Here is an 18,035-nt window from a genome sequence, read left to right on the forward strand (position 1 = left end):
TTCAGCCTGAATAATTAAATTTATTGATTTACTACTGCAAAATTCGCCAATACATAGAGGTCAAAACTCACCTTGATACAAAGTACAAACCTACAAGTTTTAAGACAAACAATATCCTATCAGAAGCAAATACAGCTTGAAAAGAATAACTCTAAAATAGCACCAGACAAGCAAGACTCGGCATGTTGGGACCCAAAAAAATGCTTAATCAGAAGACTGCCAGTTGGAGATGAGATTCTTGGGTGCAGCAATCAATAATGGAATTGTGTTACATTGACAAATTAGTTTCAATAAAGGGTTTTTATATGTGACTGGGATGCGGATTTTACTCATGTGAAAATGGGCTCTGGCAACTTTGATCCCACATCACCCATATTTTTTTGAGGCTCAGAGGGGAAAATGAAAACAGTGGATGCAGAAAGTGGCGGTCGAAGTTCAGCGGAATATCTCAGTGAGGTCACTGTAGCCTGGGGTAGCTGTTGCACACCAGAAGCCAATGACACAAGCTTGTAACCAATAATATGCTCAGACTTTGGCAAAACAAAAATTGTGTCATTATGAAATCCAGAACACAGAAAACTCTGAGAGTCCGCCAATGAGTATTTGACCTCTTGAAGTAACTCTGTCTGGTTCTGAATTCTCACATAGCATGTGAAGGGAGATCCAAGGAGGGCATGAGGAGGGCACTCCAGGCTCATAATCAAAGGTGCCATCTCCACATTTACATGAGGGAGCTTGTGTCTGGTTAAAACCTCAGTTTCTGTAAGGCCAGAACGAGACTGCTCTTCAAACCCAAACTCCCTACTCCATCTAAGAGAGACAGTTCCCATGGCAAGTCTGGGAAAATTCAACTCAGGTATGATGGAGAAAACTTTTTTGAAATCTTCACCTGGCACAAGAAGTGCATGATCCAGTGGACTATCACCTCCCCGCTGCACAGTGCACGAGCGTCCAATTTCATCATCATCCATTTCAATGAACATGGAGGTCAGCCGCAAAGGAACCTCACTGCAATTCTTTGCAGTGACAATGAGAATACTGGTCTGATTAAGAGCCAGTGATGGTGAGTCATCAAAATCATGTGATTTGATCCTTGACAGCATCAATGAGTGCTGCCGGTATGGCATCATAAAATGGTGGCCTATTACTACAGCAATTTCCCCGTTAATCTGCAAGCTTTTGTGGACATGAACTTTCTGCACACCAGCTTCACTACTTGGCAAGTAACCCAATGACACATAAAGCATGATAGGCTTGGGTCTATTCCATTTGATTTCCAATTTGCAACGCCAGGAGTCTCCCAGTTTTATAAAAGGAACTGGCAACAATCCAAAAGACTGCTGGATTTTCTTAATATCGTCCATACCTGCTTGGGATTCACCTTCACCATCTGGTTCAGAGATGCCAAGGAGCTCAACATGGTGACTGTCCATAGAGAATGGTTCTGTTTTCCTTGGACTAACCAAACCACCTCCTTTAGCATCCACTAGATTGATCTTTAACTCACCAGAATAGATAGCATGGCCTTTGGAGGTCACTGTCACAGGAATAAAAAAGTGTTCCCCAACTAATGCAGGGCCAGTAGCACCTAAAACAAGATCAACTTGTGGCTCTGGCTCTTGAACTTGGACAACCTTCTGCCCAGAGTAGGCGAGGGCAGGATCCCATGTTGGATAGGTCTGCACAAGATCCTCAAACTTCCAAAGTGGCAAATCATCCATTGAAGCAGGACTCTCAGCTCGACAACAGATTGTGAAGTGGGGTCCAAATTTTGCAATCACGGATACGCATTCAAGCTTCCCGCTTTGTTCTGAATCATTCAGGTAGCATATATTTACACCAGTATAAAATAAGAAAGAGAAAATATGTTTGCAGCAGCACTATCATCATACAGATAAAATGAGGATTCCACTGTACAAATGGAGCCCATGCAGGGGACCAGAACATGTATACTCAAGCCTGAACATCTAGGAACCCAATATCCACGCATTTCTTCCCTTGCAATTCCCCCCCCCCCCTTCCTGTTTATTGAGTAAGAGATTGGGTCCACTGATTGAGAATGCTGGCATGTATTCCTTGTGTGCAGTACAGATTTGATCATGTAAGTAAGATAATCAGAATACAGAGAGAAAATAAATTTTACCAGATTTGAGGTCATATGTCAACCGCAGCCACTTGTTTGTAAGCAGGATTAGATTTGGTGCAGTCTCTACATGGGTCCCTCTCTCTCCAATGTAACTTGCCACCACTGCTTCCTTGATAACACTAGCAATGGTGAAATTACATGCTGGTTGATTGAATTGGATTTCTAGTTGATTGATCTCAACAGGATGGGGCAATTGTGATAAAAGAGATAGTGTAAGTGAGGAAGGTGCACCAGGTTTAACCACCTGATCATGGAAAGCAACTGAAGCAAGAAGTACCACCCTTAAGGGGCTGACGAGATCAATCTCAAGATGGAGGGGTTGGTCCTCTGTTATTGCAAGGGCATAGTTTCCTTCATCTGATGTCAAAATGGGTTCCCCTTTCACCAGCCCAAAAACTTCCTTGTGTATCATCTCTCTTTGGGGAAAAGTAGGGGCCCCAGCTGGCCCATATTCTCCTTTACAGATGGAGGACTCAGCACCAGATGATATAGGCAGCGCAGCCATTTCAAGAGAGTACTCAACAAAATCTTTTACAGAACCAAGTCTCCTGGAGCACTCACGCAAGTAACCCAAGATTTCCCAAAGCAATGTAATCCAGCCCTCTTGCACGTATTGACTAGCAACACCATCAAAAAGGCTCTTTGCATTACCAAATTCACCAAGAGCAAAGTACTCTCTGGCCATCTGTATCCCACAGTAAGAGGCCATTCTCTGGGCTTTAAGGTTACTGTATGACTCAAAAGACTTCTTCAGAAGAGCAATAATTTCATAAGAATCCTGAAACCTCTTCCCTTCTACAATGGCATAGTGAATGTACTCTGCATCGGTTAGACTGCATTACAAAATGAGCAGTATCAGTGCCAGTATAGCTAAAGGATACAGAAGCCATTCGGGCTACCAATTTACAAGACTTACGTTTGCATTGCAAATGCTTCCCCTTGCTCCAGTAATCTAGCAAATTGGCCCACAAAGTCGGATTGTATCACAGATTCTGAGCTACTTCCAGTCCTTTTTGAGGTTTCTGATGCAGACAAAGCAACTTCCTGGCAGTATCTCTTCTCCTTCATGTAATGAGCCGCCAACTGTTGCCAAATAAAAGAGTCATCAAAGGTTAAATTGAAATAAAATAGAATAATATTAACAGGTCCCCTTTCTGTTTGGTTAGCAGAACTAGATTTCTAAGATATAGCTATGGCCTGAGCTTTCAACTCATAGTTAAGTACTTAAGTCTCTAACTTGCATAAGAAGAAATAGTCTTAACTCTCAACCATCTATCTATAAGTTTATTGTTAGGAGAGTTCATTATCCTGTGGATCTGATGAATAAAACCATCCAGTAACTGGACTCCTCTTTCTTGATCATTGAATTCTCCCATTCTCATTGTCAATGTGTTGCTAGTGACTGGAATGGCCAGCTCACCTTATCAGATTGATGCATTTTCCTAGGGATCTGTTAATAGGGTCTTTTGTATGAGTTGTCCAAATTGATAAGCAAGTGTCATGCATCAGAAGATAATACTTTTTTGGAATTTGGACAATAAAAAAATGTAAATATTCTATTTTCATATGGGGATGATAATTAATAGGTTAAATTACACAAAGACCCCCTTGTGTCCTTACAACTTCCTGCCTCCCCTGCTTTTCATAAGATTTCATATGCCTCCTTCAGAGCACTAAAACTGAGTTCAGTATTAACTAGGTATGTATTTAACAAATATACCTTCATTTCTATTTACCATGCGTCTTATGATAATGTACGCATACATTTATGGGACAATTGAAAATTTTATTCAAAAGGATAAAGAAAGATGGATAAAGGAATAGCACAACACAATACCAATAAGTAATAACACAACAAACAAAAATATGGCACCTGCAGAACAGGCAGAGTACTCAATAGGAGGAACCTCATCCTCAAGGTAAAATTGATGTTCCAAAACACACAAAGAGATCTATTCCAGATGAGATGACATAATCTTGATGTCCCAAAAGCATTTAAGTTCCTCTAACTAATCACCTCAAAAGAACTCTTCTCTCCGTCAAACCCCGCCACTCATAAAGGACAATACTTTCTAAACCTTTAACTAATGCTTTAAGCTCAGCAGTTTTGGGTTCTCAAACATTTAAATCAGCATGTGCAGATTTTAACTCAACTACAATCACTTAATAGAATGGTTTATCTGCCATTCACCAGAAAACCACAAAGGAGGCTGGAAGCATTCAGAGAGGTGATTGAAGTTGTCAGAACCCTGAGGAGTCTAGGTGTACAAGTGTTCCACAATCTACACAGATAAGAGAGTTACATTCCATCCTCCTTTCCAGGCTAATTATTCCTTTTACTTTTGTAACATCCTTTTTAGGGGAGGAATGAGATATAATCTTTAATATGGAAGGTGAAAAAGGAAACCCACCTCATAATAGTGAGCTGGGTGGATTTCCCACTCAGCCAAAGGCTTCTCTGATGTGCCTAAAACAAGAGAAGCAATGCTTGGAATGGTCGCAGCACTTGTCTCCAGTAGCTCAGCAAAGATCAAAAACTGCCGGCTCATCCAGTCCCAGTGAAGGAAAACAACTTCAGGAGCTCCCACATGCGTTTTATAAGATGCAATGTGTTGTCGGAACCACATAAATGCTTCTATGACCTTTCGACCATGCAGCAGCAAGGCTGATATCTTAAAGTGCAATAAATCTGCAACTGTTTTTATCTCGACCAGGCGTTGAATTGCTGGCAACCTTGTTGAAGTTCCAACTATCTATACAGAAAAATTGATTCATAAACAATATTGGCCAAAGGAAAGATTTGAGATGAAATGTTTCACATGGATTGAAGCAACCCGACTCACACAGAAAGGGGGGGGGGTTATATGTAGTTAGTTATAAAACATTTCATAATTCTTGAAAAATTTTCTGGTTCTTGTTGCAGCTTTAGGCTATTGTGCTTCATTTCTAGGGGACCACAGGGGAACATGAAACATAAATACAGACAAATAAAATGTACAGTTGCACATTGATGTGCAGGAAATTATTAGATAATAAAATTTGAACTCATTAGTCAATGGATTCCAACCAATCTTTCTAGCATCAAACTTCCAGTCAAATCCAATTTAAACCCCCTTAAAAAAAGTTCATTGTTGTCCTAATGTAATCAGGCTTTCTCATTCATTATTACAAAACAAGTTCAAAATAAATAAATAAATGAATAAGTTCATTGTTGTCCTAATGTTATTACTACAATACAAATTCGCTTTTTGTCATTCATTATTATTTATAGAGTGCAAAGTTGAATCCTACCAAATTAGGAAACAATAATCCTCTTACATCTCATAACTTAAAAGTCAACATTTACTGAACTAGAACTCATAAACATAAAACATAAGCTGGAAAGAAAACAAAACTTACAGTTTAAGCCTTAAAATCAACTCAGTCAATTAAGACTTTCTGCGGCAACATAATTGGGTTAACCCAGACCCAACTTGCCCAAAACCATCATGCGTAGCAGGTTTATTCTTTAATCTTGGTGCCCCACCACTGTTCAAGCCCGCTGGTAGAACAGGAACTCTCAAACAGTACCTTAAGGAAGAGGTCTCTAAATATTATGTAAACCACATGGGTTAAGCCTTACCCTTTTGTAAAGATTAGATAATTGATGGGTCACTATGGACATTCTTTGGCAAAGAGATTGATTTGTAATTTATAGAATAGAAGTGTTATATAAATAACTCCATCCTGCGTAGGTTTTGTTGCAACTTCCTGTCAAAATTCCTACATCACTGCAGTTAATGTGTTCTGTAAGAATAAGGGTTCCAAGATACTACTCAAATTAGGTAGTAAGCCAAGTGCAGCATCAGGTAAACCTCAGGTGTTCAATGTCTTGCAGAACATTCAAAATAAACATAGCAAGATGCAAATAATTTTATGTATTTTTTGAAGGAACCTCTTTTTCCGTAAACAGGAAACTGACACAACCTGTATTTGCACATGGGGTGTCATGTTGCCATCAACTTGGCTCAACAAACTAATAATGAGCCAATTGCACTTCATTGATATCCTTGATAACAGTAATTATTTTGAAGGAAATGTCTGTTTCAAAAATGGATAATTAGAAGAAAGATGAGTGCAACAGGACATAGCTTTCATAATAGAAGACATCACGGCTATTAATGGAGAATGGTATTTGTGTTCGGAGTAAGTGAAAGATACCTCACGTAAAGCACGGTATGCATCGTCATAAAACCTCAAAGCTTCGACCCAGTCTCTTCGAAATTCTGCGTATACAGCAACCTGCAATTTCATTAGTTTTATTTTTATTGAGTAACAGAAAATTCCCTCGCAATTAACAAAATTCTGGATATATTAGCAATTAGCTAATACCACATGGCTTGCATTTTGCCAAAAACAAGCAGAGCTATATATGTGGCACAAGCCAGGCATCATAATTGTTTAAAGAATAGAAGAAGGCATGGAGATTACTGATGCACTCAAATGTTTTCAAAGGTTAAACTCACAATGCTCTTTTTTAGGTTCCCCCCCTCCAAAAAAGAAAAAAAATCCAATATTGTTCACGTAGTGGAATCAACTGGCTAAGTTTCAGTCCTTACCTCTATCCTTTTACTTTCTTTCTTAATATATATATTTAGTTATTTTTTGGTGCGTCAGGTAGGCAGCCGGCACCATATTATATTCAGCCAATCCACCATTTGCATGGATCCCCGGATTTTTTTATTATATTTTACCCGTTTCGTGTCCTATGTCTTTTTTTCCTGCTGTCAGGACATCCCACACAAACGACACACGGCATCGACCTATTTTGCAACATGTACAAGAGCGTGTTAGGAGGATCTAATGTGCTTCCTGGAACATTGGTTCACTGATGGGAAAGAGTTTGGAGTTGATAGATGTCATGAGGAGGACAAGGAATAACATTGCATGTATCCAAGAGACCAGATGGAAAGGGATGAAAGCTAAGATGCTAGACGAATTCAAACTATAGTATGTTGGAGACCAAAGTGGTAGAGGTGGAGTTGGCATAGTGGTGGAAAGACCTGAAGAACGATGTGGTAGACGTTAAAAGAGTCGGAGATAGGATCCTATCCTTAAAGCTGGTGTTAGACAAAGAGGTGGTCAACATTATTAGTGTCTATGCTCCCCAAGCAGGATTGGATGAGATTTGCAAGCTACAATTTTGGGAACACTTGGATGAATTGATGCATAGCTTTGGACCGGAGGAAAAAATTATTATGGGAGGGGATCTGAATGGACACATTGGTAAAGATAGGAGAGGTTATGTTGAGGTGCACGAAGGTTATGGTGTTGGGGAGAGGAATGAGGAGGGAACCTCAATTTTGGACTTCGCAACCGCCTATGACCTATCCATTGCTAACTCTCTCCTCGCTAAGAGGGAACAATACATAATTACTTACAAAATTGGACAGCATTTCAGTCAAATAGACTTCTTCCTCACCAGAAGGTCTGACCAATGGATGTGTAAAGACTGTAAGGTCATCCCTGGGGAGAGTTTAACCTCTCAACATAGATTGTTGATCTTGGACTTGTGCCTCCATGTATTGAAGAAGAAACCAAGGAAACATGTTTGCCCTAAGGTTAGGTGGTGGAGATTGAAAGGTGAGGCTCGGGGGTCTTTTACAGATAATGTGGTGAAGAATGGGAAGTGGGATTGTGAAGGGGACGCCAACACGATGCGGAATGAAATGAAGGATTGCATTAAGAAAGTTGCCAAGGAGGTTTTAGGGGTGTCTAAGGGTACCAAGTTCGCCCTTGGAGAGACTTGGTGGTGGGATGTGGAGGTCCAGGCTGCCATAAAGACTAAGAAGGATAATTTTAAGATTTGGCAAAGGACTGAAGAAGTTGAAGATAAAGAGAGATATAAGGCCACCAGAAACGAGGCAAGAAAGTTTGTGGGGAAAGCAAGGGCGAGAAAATATGATGACTTCTACAACAATTTAAATACCAAGGAAGGTAAAAAGGTTATTTATAGGATAGCTAAAATTTGGGAAAGGAATAGCAGGGATCTTGACCATGTTCGACGCATTAAGAATGAGGAGGTTAGAGTGCTTGTGAATGATAAAGACATAAAGAAGAGATGGGATGAGTATTTTTGTAACCTACTCAATGGAAACAACCCTAATAGGAGTGGTTCGAGTACCTTGCTTGACAACAGGAATCATAGGTATATACACAAGATAGGAGTGACCGAGGTTATTGAAGCCCTAAGGAAGAAGATGAAAGTAGGGAGGACTCCAGGTCCGGATGAGGTCCCAACTGAAGTGTGGAAGAGCTTGGGTCCACGTGGGTTTGTTTAGTACCAAGCTGTTTAACAAGATCATGAGCACGAAAAAGATGCCAGATGAGTAGAGGAGAAGTGTCATTGTCCCAATCTACAAAAATAAAGGCAATATCCAGAGCTGCAACAACTATAGAGGCATAAAACTCATGAGCCATACTATGAAACTATGGGAGAAGGTAATAGAGGTTCGCTTAAGAAGAGAAACCAATATCTCTGGGAACCAATTCGGTTTCATGCCCGGGAAATCCATTACAGAAGCGATTTACCTTCTTCGAAGGCTTATGGAAAAATCCAGAATGTGCAAGAGGGGATCTTCATATGGTCTTTGTCGACCTAGAAAAGGCCTATGATAGGGTCCCCAGAGATTTAATTTGGCAGGTTTTAGAGAAGAAATGGGTGTTAAGTAAATACGTGGATATAATTCAAGACATGTATGGAGATGTGTTGACTAGTGTGAGATCAGTGAGAGACCAAGGTGCTGAGTTTCCAATTACCATCGGATTACATCAAGGATCTGCTTTAAGCCCCTATCTGTTTACACTTATCATGGATGACTTAAAAAGGAATATTCAAGGAGAGATCCCGTGGTGTATGTTTTTTGCTGACGATATTGTGCTGGTCGGTAAAACTGTGACAGAGATAAACGATAAGTTGGAACTATGGAGATATACTTTAGAATCGCGAGGTCTTAAGATAAGTAGAACAAAGACGGCATATATGATGTGTAACTTTAGTCGAGTGAGGATCGATAGCGAGGAAGTGAAAATTGAGGGGAGGGAGATCCCACAAAGTGATTGCTTCAGATATCTGGGCTCTATCTTAAATAAGGAAGGTGAGATTGATGATGATGTTTCACACAGAATTAAAGTAGGATGGATGAAATGGAGAGGGGCATCTAGAGTGCTATGTGATCGACGGATTCCTCTAAGACTTAAGGAAAAATTCTACAGAATTGTTATAAGACCAGCTATGATGTATGGTGCAGAATGTTGGGCAGTCAAGAAGCGTAACGTAGATAAGTTGAGTGTGGCTAAGATGAGGATGTTGAGATGGATGTGCGGTAAAACCCTGAGAGATAGAATAAGAAATGATAAGGTTAGAACCGATTTAGGAATTGCCCCAATTCAGGATAAGCTCAGAGAATGTCGGCTACGATGGTTTGGGCATGTCCAAAGGAGGCCTTTGGATGCCCCAGTACGGAGGAGTGACCAGATGCAGATGGATGGAGCTAATAGGGCTAGGGGCAGGCCGAAAACGACAATGATGAGTTAGTAAGGAGAGACATGCAAAAATTAAGTCTTCACCCAAGTATGGCATCTAATAGAGCTACGTGGAGGGCTAAGATCTGGGTTGCCGATTCGTGAGTGGGATGTCCCAAAGTCACTTCTTATATATATATATTTATATAAATATATACTCATGTAGCCGACCTCATTTAGTTGAGATAAGGCTAAGTTGTGTTGTAGTGGAATCAACTGTAAAACAAGGACTTGGTCTATATTTTTGTTTGGGAACAATTGTCAACACAGGGTTAGCGCATTTCAAAATTGAAAAAGATAAAACGCTTAGTGCCTGTTGTATCAGGCATTGGAGTATAAGGTAATTGTAGAAACAATAACACAAACTTGAGAGAAGAAAGAAAAGCAAGTCCTAGCCTTAAAGCAGTAGCGGATATTCAACTCGTTAAAGTTGAAGCTTTTCTTCTCAATACGGGTTTTAATCCTTTGACTTTCGTCCCTGTAATATATCTTTGCTAGTTCAGAAAATGCATCACCCAACCTGCAAAGTTTATTCAATAAGATGCCAAGATCACTAACAGATTGAGGTTCTAGCATGGAACTAAGATAACAGTACATCAAAGTTATTGCTTGCCTGCTAAGTGATTGTGTTAGTTCTGATGCATCATTCTGGATGAAGATAAGAAGATACTTGGAATCAACTTCAGCATGCTTCCGCAGGGCAATTATATGATCTTCACTGACTTCATCTGCATTGAACGTAAAGGTATTTACATTAAATTTTCTTCCTTTTTCTTTTCTCCCTCCTACCACACTAGATTAAATAAACATAATATTTGAAAGTCTATAACTTTTGAAGCAGACTTTTGATTTCTTCCTTCTTAAAAAGCCTTTGAAGATCCAGAAGAAAGCTATTAAAAAAAGAGTTTAAATTCTCTCAACAAGTCTCTCACCAAAATTAACATCATTTCTTCCAAATCCAGGTCAGTATGCCAACTGGTATGAATATTGGCAACCTATAATCAGAATTTATGCTGATGCATGACCTAAGAATTTTGTACTGGATGCGAGTAACATGTGTATGATGCCATCTGAAACTCGAATTACCAAGTACTCTTCTCGAGAAAACCACAGCATAAGGACGGCTTGCAGATCATATTGAATTACTTCAATAGCATAATTGAGGAAATATTCTAATAAAAAATTATGAGAATGACTTGATATAAGGTTATTACCCGTATCAATTAACTGAACAACCACCACAACTAATTTGATGTTCCTTCCACGAACCACAGTTCTGCAGACATTGAGAAACATAAAATGGAACTGTACACAATCACACGTCTAAACACCCGAAAGCAACATCAAGCAAAAGAAATAAAAGTAGAATATTAAAATTCAAACAAGGTAAAAACTTCAAAATGACTGTATTATCAAAGGTAAAACTTAGGTGCAATAATACAATTAGGGTGTCAAATTCCAGCCCAAACTGGTTGGACCGAACAAAACCGACAGGAAAACTGGACCAAACTCTAAACTGACTGGAGAACTTGGGTAGGAAGGGTGAAATTGATAGCCCTCCAAGCAATGAAGCTGTGCCAAGGAATGTGGCTTCTCACCCAGATCAAATTGTGCCAAGGAACAGTGAACTTAGAAGATCTCACAAGGTTCCAAGAGGCAAAGCCACAAAAGAGAAGAAAAGTTATTTTAATTATTTGGAATCGATGGAAGGATTATAGGAAAGAAGAAGAAGTAGAATATCATAGGAGAATATGACCAAGTGATGTAGGGGGGTTCCTAGGTGACTAGGTTTCCTACAAGATTAACTAACTAGGTAAGGTAAACTCAAGGGAATTGGGTTGGACAGGATAAAGGAAGCTCAGCAAACAAGATTAACATGCAAAAAAAAGTGAGACCAATGAACAAAGTAACAAAGAGCAATAATAATATAGGAAGAAAAACACATGAACTCATTCAAGTGTCAAGGGGGGGACATGGGGTAGGGAACATAGCAGCAAGCAATATTAGGTTATGACACTAGTCTATTAAACACCGACGATAGATAAAAAAATACCATATTATATGCTCCAAAATCAGTCATACTTGTAATAGAAAACCAGCAGTATCTAAGGTAAAATAGTGGTGCAAATAATGGTCAAACAATGGGATAAAAGGGGAGGGTTTTAATGGAAGTTAATGAAGTAAATAATGAGGGGATAATGGGGGAATGGGAGGGTTCATTCTATACTTGCCTGCTGCCCAGATCTGTGAATAAAGAAAACAACCCAGATTTGAAGATGGTGTCCAGCAGTAGTCCGATTATTAAAAGGAGATCAGCAGCAGCCCAGGTGATGATTTATCCACGTAGCATGACCTTCGGTTGTTGCAAACAGTGGCTGCAACGGTGCAGCGGCAGCAACAGAGAGTAATAGCAGCAGTAGAGGGTAAACAACAGCAGCAACAGAGTATAACAGCAGCAATCCAACATCAAAGGGAGATCAGTAGCAGCAGTTCAAGGGAACAGAGGCAGCGAAAAGAGTGAAAGATAATGGAGAGAAAAGTCGAGGGAGAGAGGGAAGGCGAGAAAGAGAAATCGTGAGGGGGGGTCGACAGCTCTGTGCTTTTTGAATCAAATTCATTAATTCCCAATTAGATGGCCAATGGCCTTACATAAGTAGTAAACTAGTTACTAAAAAAAAAAAAAGCAAGGTAAATCCTAGGAAATATTCTCAGAATAAAGAAGTTTCTAAAAGAAAAAAAGACAATAAAATTAAAGTAGTTTCCTACGTAATTCAAAGTCTAACTAAACCAGATATTAGGAAATAAAAAATCACTAAGTTAACACATCAAAGTGGGGTCCACAAGATCCACAAGATTTGGACAAAAATTGGAAGGAGAGGGACTCGATCCAGCGCTGGAAAGGCTGGATTGAGCCTCCCTTTCTTCCACCTGTTTCTTCTTCTTCTTTCTTCTTCCTCCTTCTTCTTATCCTCCAACCACAAAGAAGGTTGGGTCTTCTTCTTCCTTCGGCTGTACATCTTGATGTCCCCATCGCCAAGCTTCTCATCCAGCCTTACCGGAATCCCATCAGCAGTATTGGAGTCTCACCAACAGATTAGTTGAATCCCACAACCAAATTTTGATTCCCACAGAAAAGGGCAGCAAAAAACCATTTTCATTCATTAATAAAATTTGTGTACAAAGCCCAACACATACATAACCCAAGCTAAAGCTTATTTCTAACAAAATAAGCCCATTTAGGTGACTTATCTGCATCAGTGTTCCAAGCTAGGCATTGGTGATATTTATGCTTCAGCTTGAGGAAGTGTTTAAGTGTTTTAGTGTTTTAGTGTTTAAGTGTTTAGTAGTGCATACGGGTATTTTTGTGGGGCCCACAAGCAATGCAATCAAGGTTTGGTTATGCTACGATGTTTAATGGATCAAGCAAGTTTGGTTGGTTCATTAAATTGTCTTCAGTAAGGTCAAGTTTTTTGTTATATCTGTTGCAAGTGTGGTGATTGTAATATATATATATTTTTTTAAAGAGTGATTGTAATGTTCATACTTCAGTTAAGAAGTCATGAGGTCTTCTATAAAAGGTACCATCTGTATTCTTAATGGTTGGTCATACATATGGTCTTCGAGAGTCAACAGTGTATGTTAAGAACAGTCCAAGCGTCAGCCATGCCCATATTTCTTCATTTTATTTACTAAAAAGGGCGTACCTAGTGCACGAGGCTCCCACCACTACAGGGTAAGGGGAGGGACATAATGTATGCAGCCTTACTTCCACTTTGCGGAGAGGGCATTTCTTCATTTTATTTACTGTTCTAGCAAAAAAGGCTGTTAGATTATAAACCACATGTAGGATCATTGCAAACAGAACTGTGGATTATCTGAATGAGAGAAATAAAACAAGTTTCTCGGCAATGTCACCCTAATCTCAAAATTGTTCTTTCCAATAAGTAAATTAATCTAATGCATGTCTTAAGGACTTGACTGGTTTCTCTCTTAGCTGCCATCCAAATATATTGGGCTGCCATTGATCGCTTCCAAATTGACCACTCACCATTGTACAGCCATGCTTGACCTTATGCGGAAGAAACTCTAGCTTTGGAAGGGTAAATTGTTATTCTATGCAGGCCGGCTTGAGTTGATTAGATTGGTCCTTTAGTACATCGGTATTTATTGGCCAGGCATCTCTGGTCTTCCTAAGGCAGTTATTGTGAAGCTGAAGCTCTTACGTGCTCCTTTCTTTGGAAAGGATCTGATTGTTTTAGATTCCTCCACCCCATATCTTGGGCCTCTGTTTACCTCCCAAAAGAGGGAGGACTGGACTGCTATCTTCAAGTTGATTAGGAAGTTAAATGTTAAGAAGAAAAACATTTGGGTAGACTGAGGCACCATTTGATAATGTTTCTGCGGTTTTTGTGTCTAGAAACAGCAGAAATAGCTTTTAACGTTTCTGAAAACAAAAACGGATTTTTTGGTGTTTGATAAACCTGTTTCTCGGAATGTTTTTTGCAGACATAATGCCACTAAAAAACCCAATAGTATCATCGGATGCCCAAAAGGAGAGAGGGTTCAGTTGCCTTTTTTAAGGTTTAAATAGTTGAGAGATTTATGGGGCACAATAGACTTTTTTTTCTCTCAAATTCGTTTCTAAAAACGATGAAACAAGTTGGACTTGTTTTGTCAAAGTCGTTTCTAAAATTGAAAATAGGCATAAATTTTGATTTATGTTTCTAGAAATGGGTGAAACGGAACAACTTTATCAAACGCATTTTTGGTTGTTTCTCCGTTTCTGGGAACAAGAAAATGTAGAAAAGGCAGAAACGGAACGTTGTCAAATGGTGCTTGAGTCCATTATAAGCATCTCTGTAATGGCTCTATCTAGACAGCCCCAATCATCTCAAATGCTTCTTGGGTATGGAGAAAGGTTCTGAAACTTAGGTCTCTTGCTTATGGATCCATCACCATTTTGACTGATGATGGTTCTTCCACTAGACTTTGGCTGGACTTTTGACACCCTTTTGGTATTCTCCTTCATTTGGTAGGCCATATAGTCATCTACAGTTTGGGTTCAGATAGAATTGCCATGGTATTTTGACATTATCTAGGAAGATGTTTGGGCTTCTCCTATCTTCTCCTCCATCCAATTGGGCTCTATTTGGTCCCTCTTTGGCATCACTAGAAGGTCATTTGGTAAGGGTGATATCATTACTTGGATTGCCTCTCCTTTAGGCCTTTTCAAATCAAAGTCAGCTTGGAATCTCCTCAGATCTCACGGTTCTCTTGTTCCTTCCCACAATCTGATTAAGTTCAAATCTCATTTTCCTAGTCACAACTTTATATCTTGGTGTGCTCTCTCCTACGGTCTTCCAACTCATCCTTCCTCATCCAGAGGCACATCCCAATCCCTCCTTGCAGGCTTTCTGGAATACCATTGAAGATGTTGATCACCTTATCTTCAATTACCCTTTTTTCCTCTAGGATTTGGATTGGGCTCCTTGCTTGTTGTCGGCCCCATAGATGAAGAATCTTGCCTTCCAACATGAGTGGATATGACCTTCAGAGTTTCCTCAATTTGTGATAGAGTTGGTAAAGTTGTGTTTGGCGCCACCATCCATCACATTTGGTTGGAGCTTAACCTAAGAAGATGGATTCCCAACTCTAGATCATTTCAGCAAATTAGGGACTCCATCTTTTTTTATGTCAAAAGCAAATTGTCTGTGACGACCTCCAGATATGTTGACTCTCCCACAAAATAGACTAATTGTCACTTCTTAGAACCTCCCACACTCTTTCTAGTGTGGGTGTGTTATTGTATTTTTAATTTTCTTCTGGCCCGTGGCTTTTGTACATTCCCTCCCTTGGGAGCCCTGTTTTTCTTCACTTTTGTCAATGAAAATTTTCAACCCCCCCCGGAAAAAAGAAGAAGAAGAAAATAATCTAAAAAGAGCAATCCAGTGAAAGAGGCTCCTGCTACTGCATTTAGTATGACTGCTGGCTGCTGTTTTCTCTATTCTCCTCTCTCTCTCTCACATTGTGTTACTAGTAAGTATTTAGACCCATTCTTTCTATTAATCTTCCAAGCTTCTATTGCTTAAATTACATTATTTTAAACATTGAAGTTGGCCACAAAGTTTTGTTTCTGAATGCTGTAGTTAGGCTTTGATGTTGGGATTTAACTCTTGATGGTATCAATCACATGGGTTAGCAATTACATAAAAAAATTGATATTCTTTCAAGTTCATTTGTCCAAACAAATCTGCAGGCTGGTTTTACTGGTTTAAGAACATTGAAATTGAAGAGGAGCAGATTAGCTAACTTAGTTGACCGACCTAGACTGACTGCCTATTTCGTCAAGAGTTGTTCTTGTAGATTTGTTATGAGACCATAGTCATTTATAAAGTCAAATGGAATGATGGAAAGTATCCTTAATTTGAGATCTTTGAGTGAGAATGTGAAAAGATAGATCAAATCTGGACACTGTATGGCTGTTTTCAAGCGTGTTGGTGTGGTTCCATCATTGTTATGGTTGTGGTCGTTGTACCTTTACATTGTATCTCTATGCCGTACTGACTCACTTTTATTATTTAAGTAGTTACTTATCCAAAAAAAGTGCCTTTTCTTTTTTGATAATAATACCAAGATTAAGTGAGTGCACGTCTATCTACTGCGTAAGGAGTTTAGTCCCACATCAGTCGTGGATCCCGTCCGCGGTCTATACTTAAGTCCCTGGGCACCTTCTCTTGATAAACCGGTTTTGAGGGAGAAAGAAAAGAGCTAAACCCAGATCTAGTATCAGAGCCGGGGCGAACCGGGGGAGAGTGAGTGCGCGTCTATCTCCTGTGTAAGGAGTTTAGTCCCACATCGCTCGTGGATCCCGTCCATGGTCTATACTTAAGTCGTCCCTGGGCGCCTTCTCCTGATAAGCCGGTTTTGAGGGAGAAAGAAAAGGGCTAAACCCAGATTTTCTAGAAACATAAACGGAATTGAAGGTGTTTGATAAGTCATGTTTCTGGAAGTCGATAGTAACCAACGAAAGAATGGCCACGAGTCATTTCCAGAAACGACGACTTGTTTCGTCTGAGTTGTTTCTTCAACCATAAATAGGTAGAAATTTCAATTTCAATTTATGAAAACAAATGTTTTTTGTTCCGTTTCTGCCATTTCTGTGTCGCGTTTCTTGAAATGTTAGCAAACGGGCCGTAAGTGACCACTTAAGTTGAGGTCAAGGGTACGGTCTGAAGACTCTCAACTTGAACCGTAAAAAAGCCTTCCCATCAACCAGCATCACTCCTTTCCTCCAGTTTTATGAGGTAACACAGACATTAGAAGAACAGTCACTCATATTCAAAATAATGTACGATGATAATTCATGTAAAGGTGATTGATACCGAGTGCCACAGGTCTTTCAACGATTTCAACAATCAAACCCACGACTTTCCAGATAGAAGTTCTGCTAAAAAGTGTCAGGAAAACCAGCTTTCCAAATTTCTAGAATGAACTATTAACTGAGGTTGTAGTTATTGAAATAAGAAATAAATTTGAGCGATTGACTGGTAAACAAAGGGGGAAATGAAGAACGAAACCGTACTTTAAGTTTTCAAGATCGGTGCAGACCTGTAGCCACGCTGCAGGATCGCCGGAGACCTGATCGGAACTAAATAAAGCAGCAACAACAGCTGGAACCTTTGTTCGATGCTTCAATAACCAATCTCTCTTCAAAATCCCATCCACATTACGAGAAGCCACAGTTTCCTTCTGCTTCCTACCCAATATCGAGATCTTCGAGAAATCCGGCAATGCTAAAGTATTGATTGGGGGCTGCTCGGAGTGAAGGTAAGTAGAGATCGTTGGATGAAGCTCCGGATATCCTACCAAAGAAATCAGAGTGACTGGCGGAGTTCGAAACTCCTCGGCGTAATCTACCATAATTTTTTGCTACAAGTAATGACTATAATCGCAGTAACCGTTGTTCCTCGTTTGAAATTCAAATTCACTGCTCTAGAGCGAAATGGCTGCGAGCATAACTTTAATTTTTGGATCAGATCTATCGATTTTTGAGGATGATCAATGCGATCCGAAACGGAAACCAAGGTAGCGATGCCTTTTCCTTCCAGTGGTGGTTCTGCTTCTCCGTGACGCTGAGATCCTGATGCCCCCAATAAATATAAAATTTTACCAAAAAACCCATTTCTTGAGAAAATTGATTGAAGGTGTCGCAGTCCCGTACTCACGTTCTTCCAATAGTATAACGTCGAAATAATATGACACCTGGACATGTACATGACAGAAATTAAATATTTCTAAAAGAAATTAAATATATTTTTTGAAAAAA

At 39.6% G+C, this 18,035-nt stretch overlaps 1 protein-coding gene across 2 annotated transcripts; it reads right to left on the reverse strand.

Annotated features, from left to right (window-relative positions):
* LOC122073707 (trafficking protein particle complex subunit 11-like) lies at window positions 1–17,873 on the reverse strand. Of its 2 annotated transcripts, none has more exons than XM_042638330.1 (9): window positions 17,292–17,873; window positions 10,924–10,985; window positions 10,323–10,437; window positions 10,106–10,229; window positions 6,347–6,427; window positions 4,558–4,899; window positions 3,063–3,229; window positions 2,144–2,979; window positions 1–1,810 (listed from the first exon to the last, which is right to left on the reverse strand). In XM_042638330.1, exons 1-9 carry the CDS (start codon window positions 17,627–17,629, stop codon window positions 330–332), a joined length of 3,546 nt encoding a protein of 1,181 aa, XP_042494264.1. In that variant the 5' UTR covers window positions 17,630–17,873; the 3' UTR covers window positions 1–329. The 2 variants fall into 2 exon arrangements, with proteins under 2 accessions (XP_042494264.1, XP_042494266.1); XM_042638332.1 differs by having other exon boundaries at window positions 17,318–17,391.
* Between the last annotated feature and the right edge of the window lie 162 nt (window positions 17,874–18,035).

The sequence above is a fragment of the Macadamia integrifolia genome, chromosome 3, assembly GCF_013358625.1.
Source record: "Macadamia integrifolia cultivar HAES 741 chromosome 3, SCU_Mint_v3, whole genome shotgun sequence".
Taxonomy (NCBI): domain Eukaryota; kingdom Viridiplantae; phylum Streptophyta; class Magnoliopsida; order Proteales; family Proteaceae; genus Macadamia; species Macadamia integrifolia.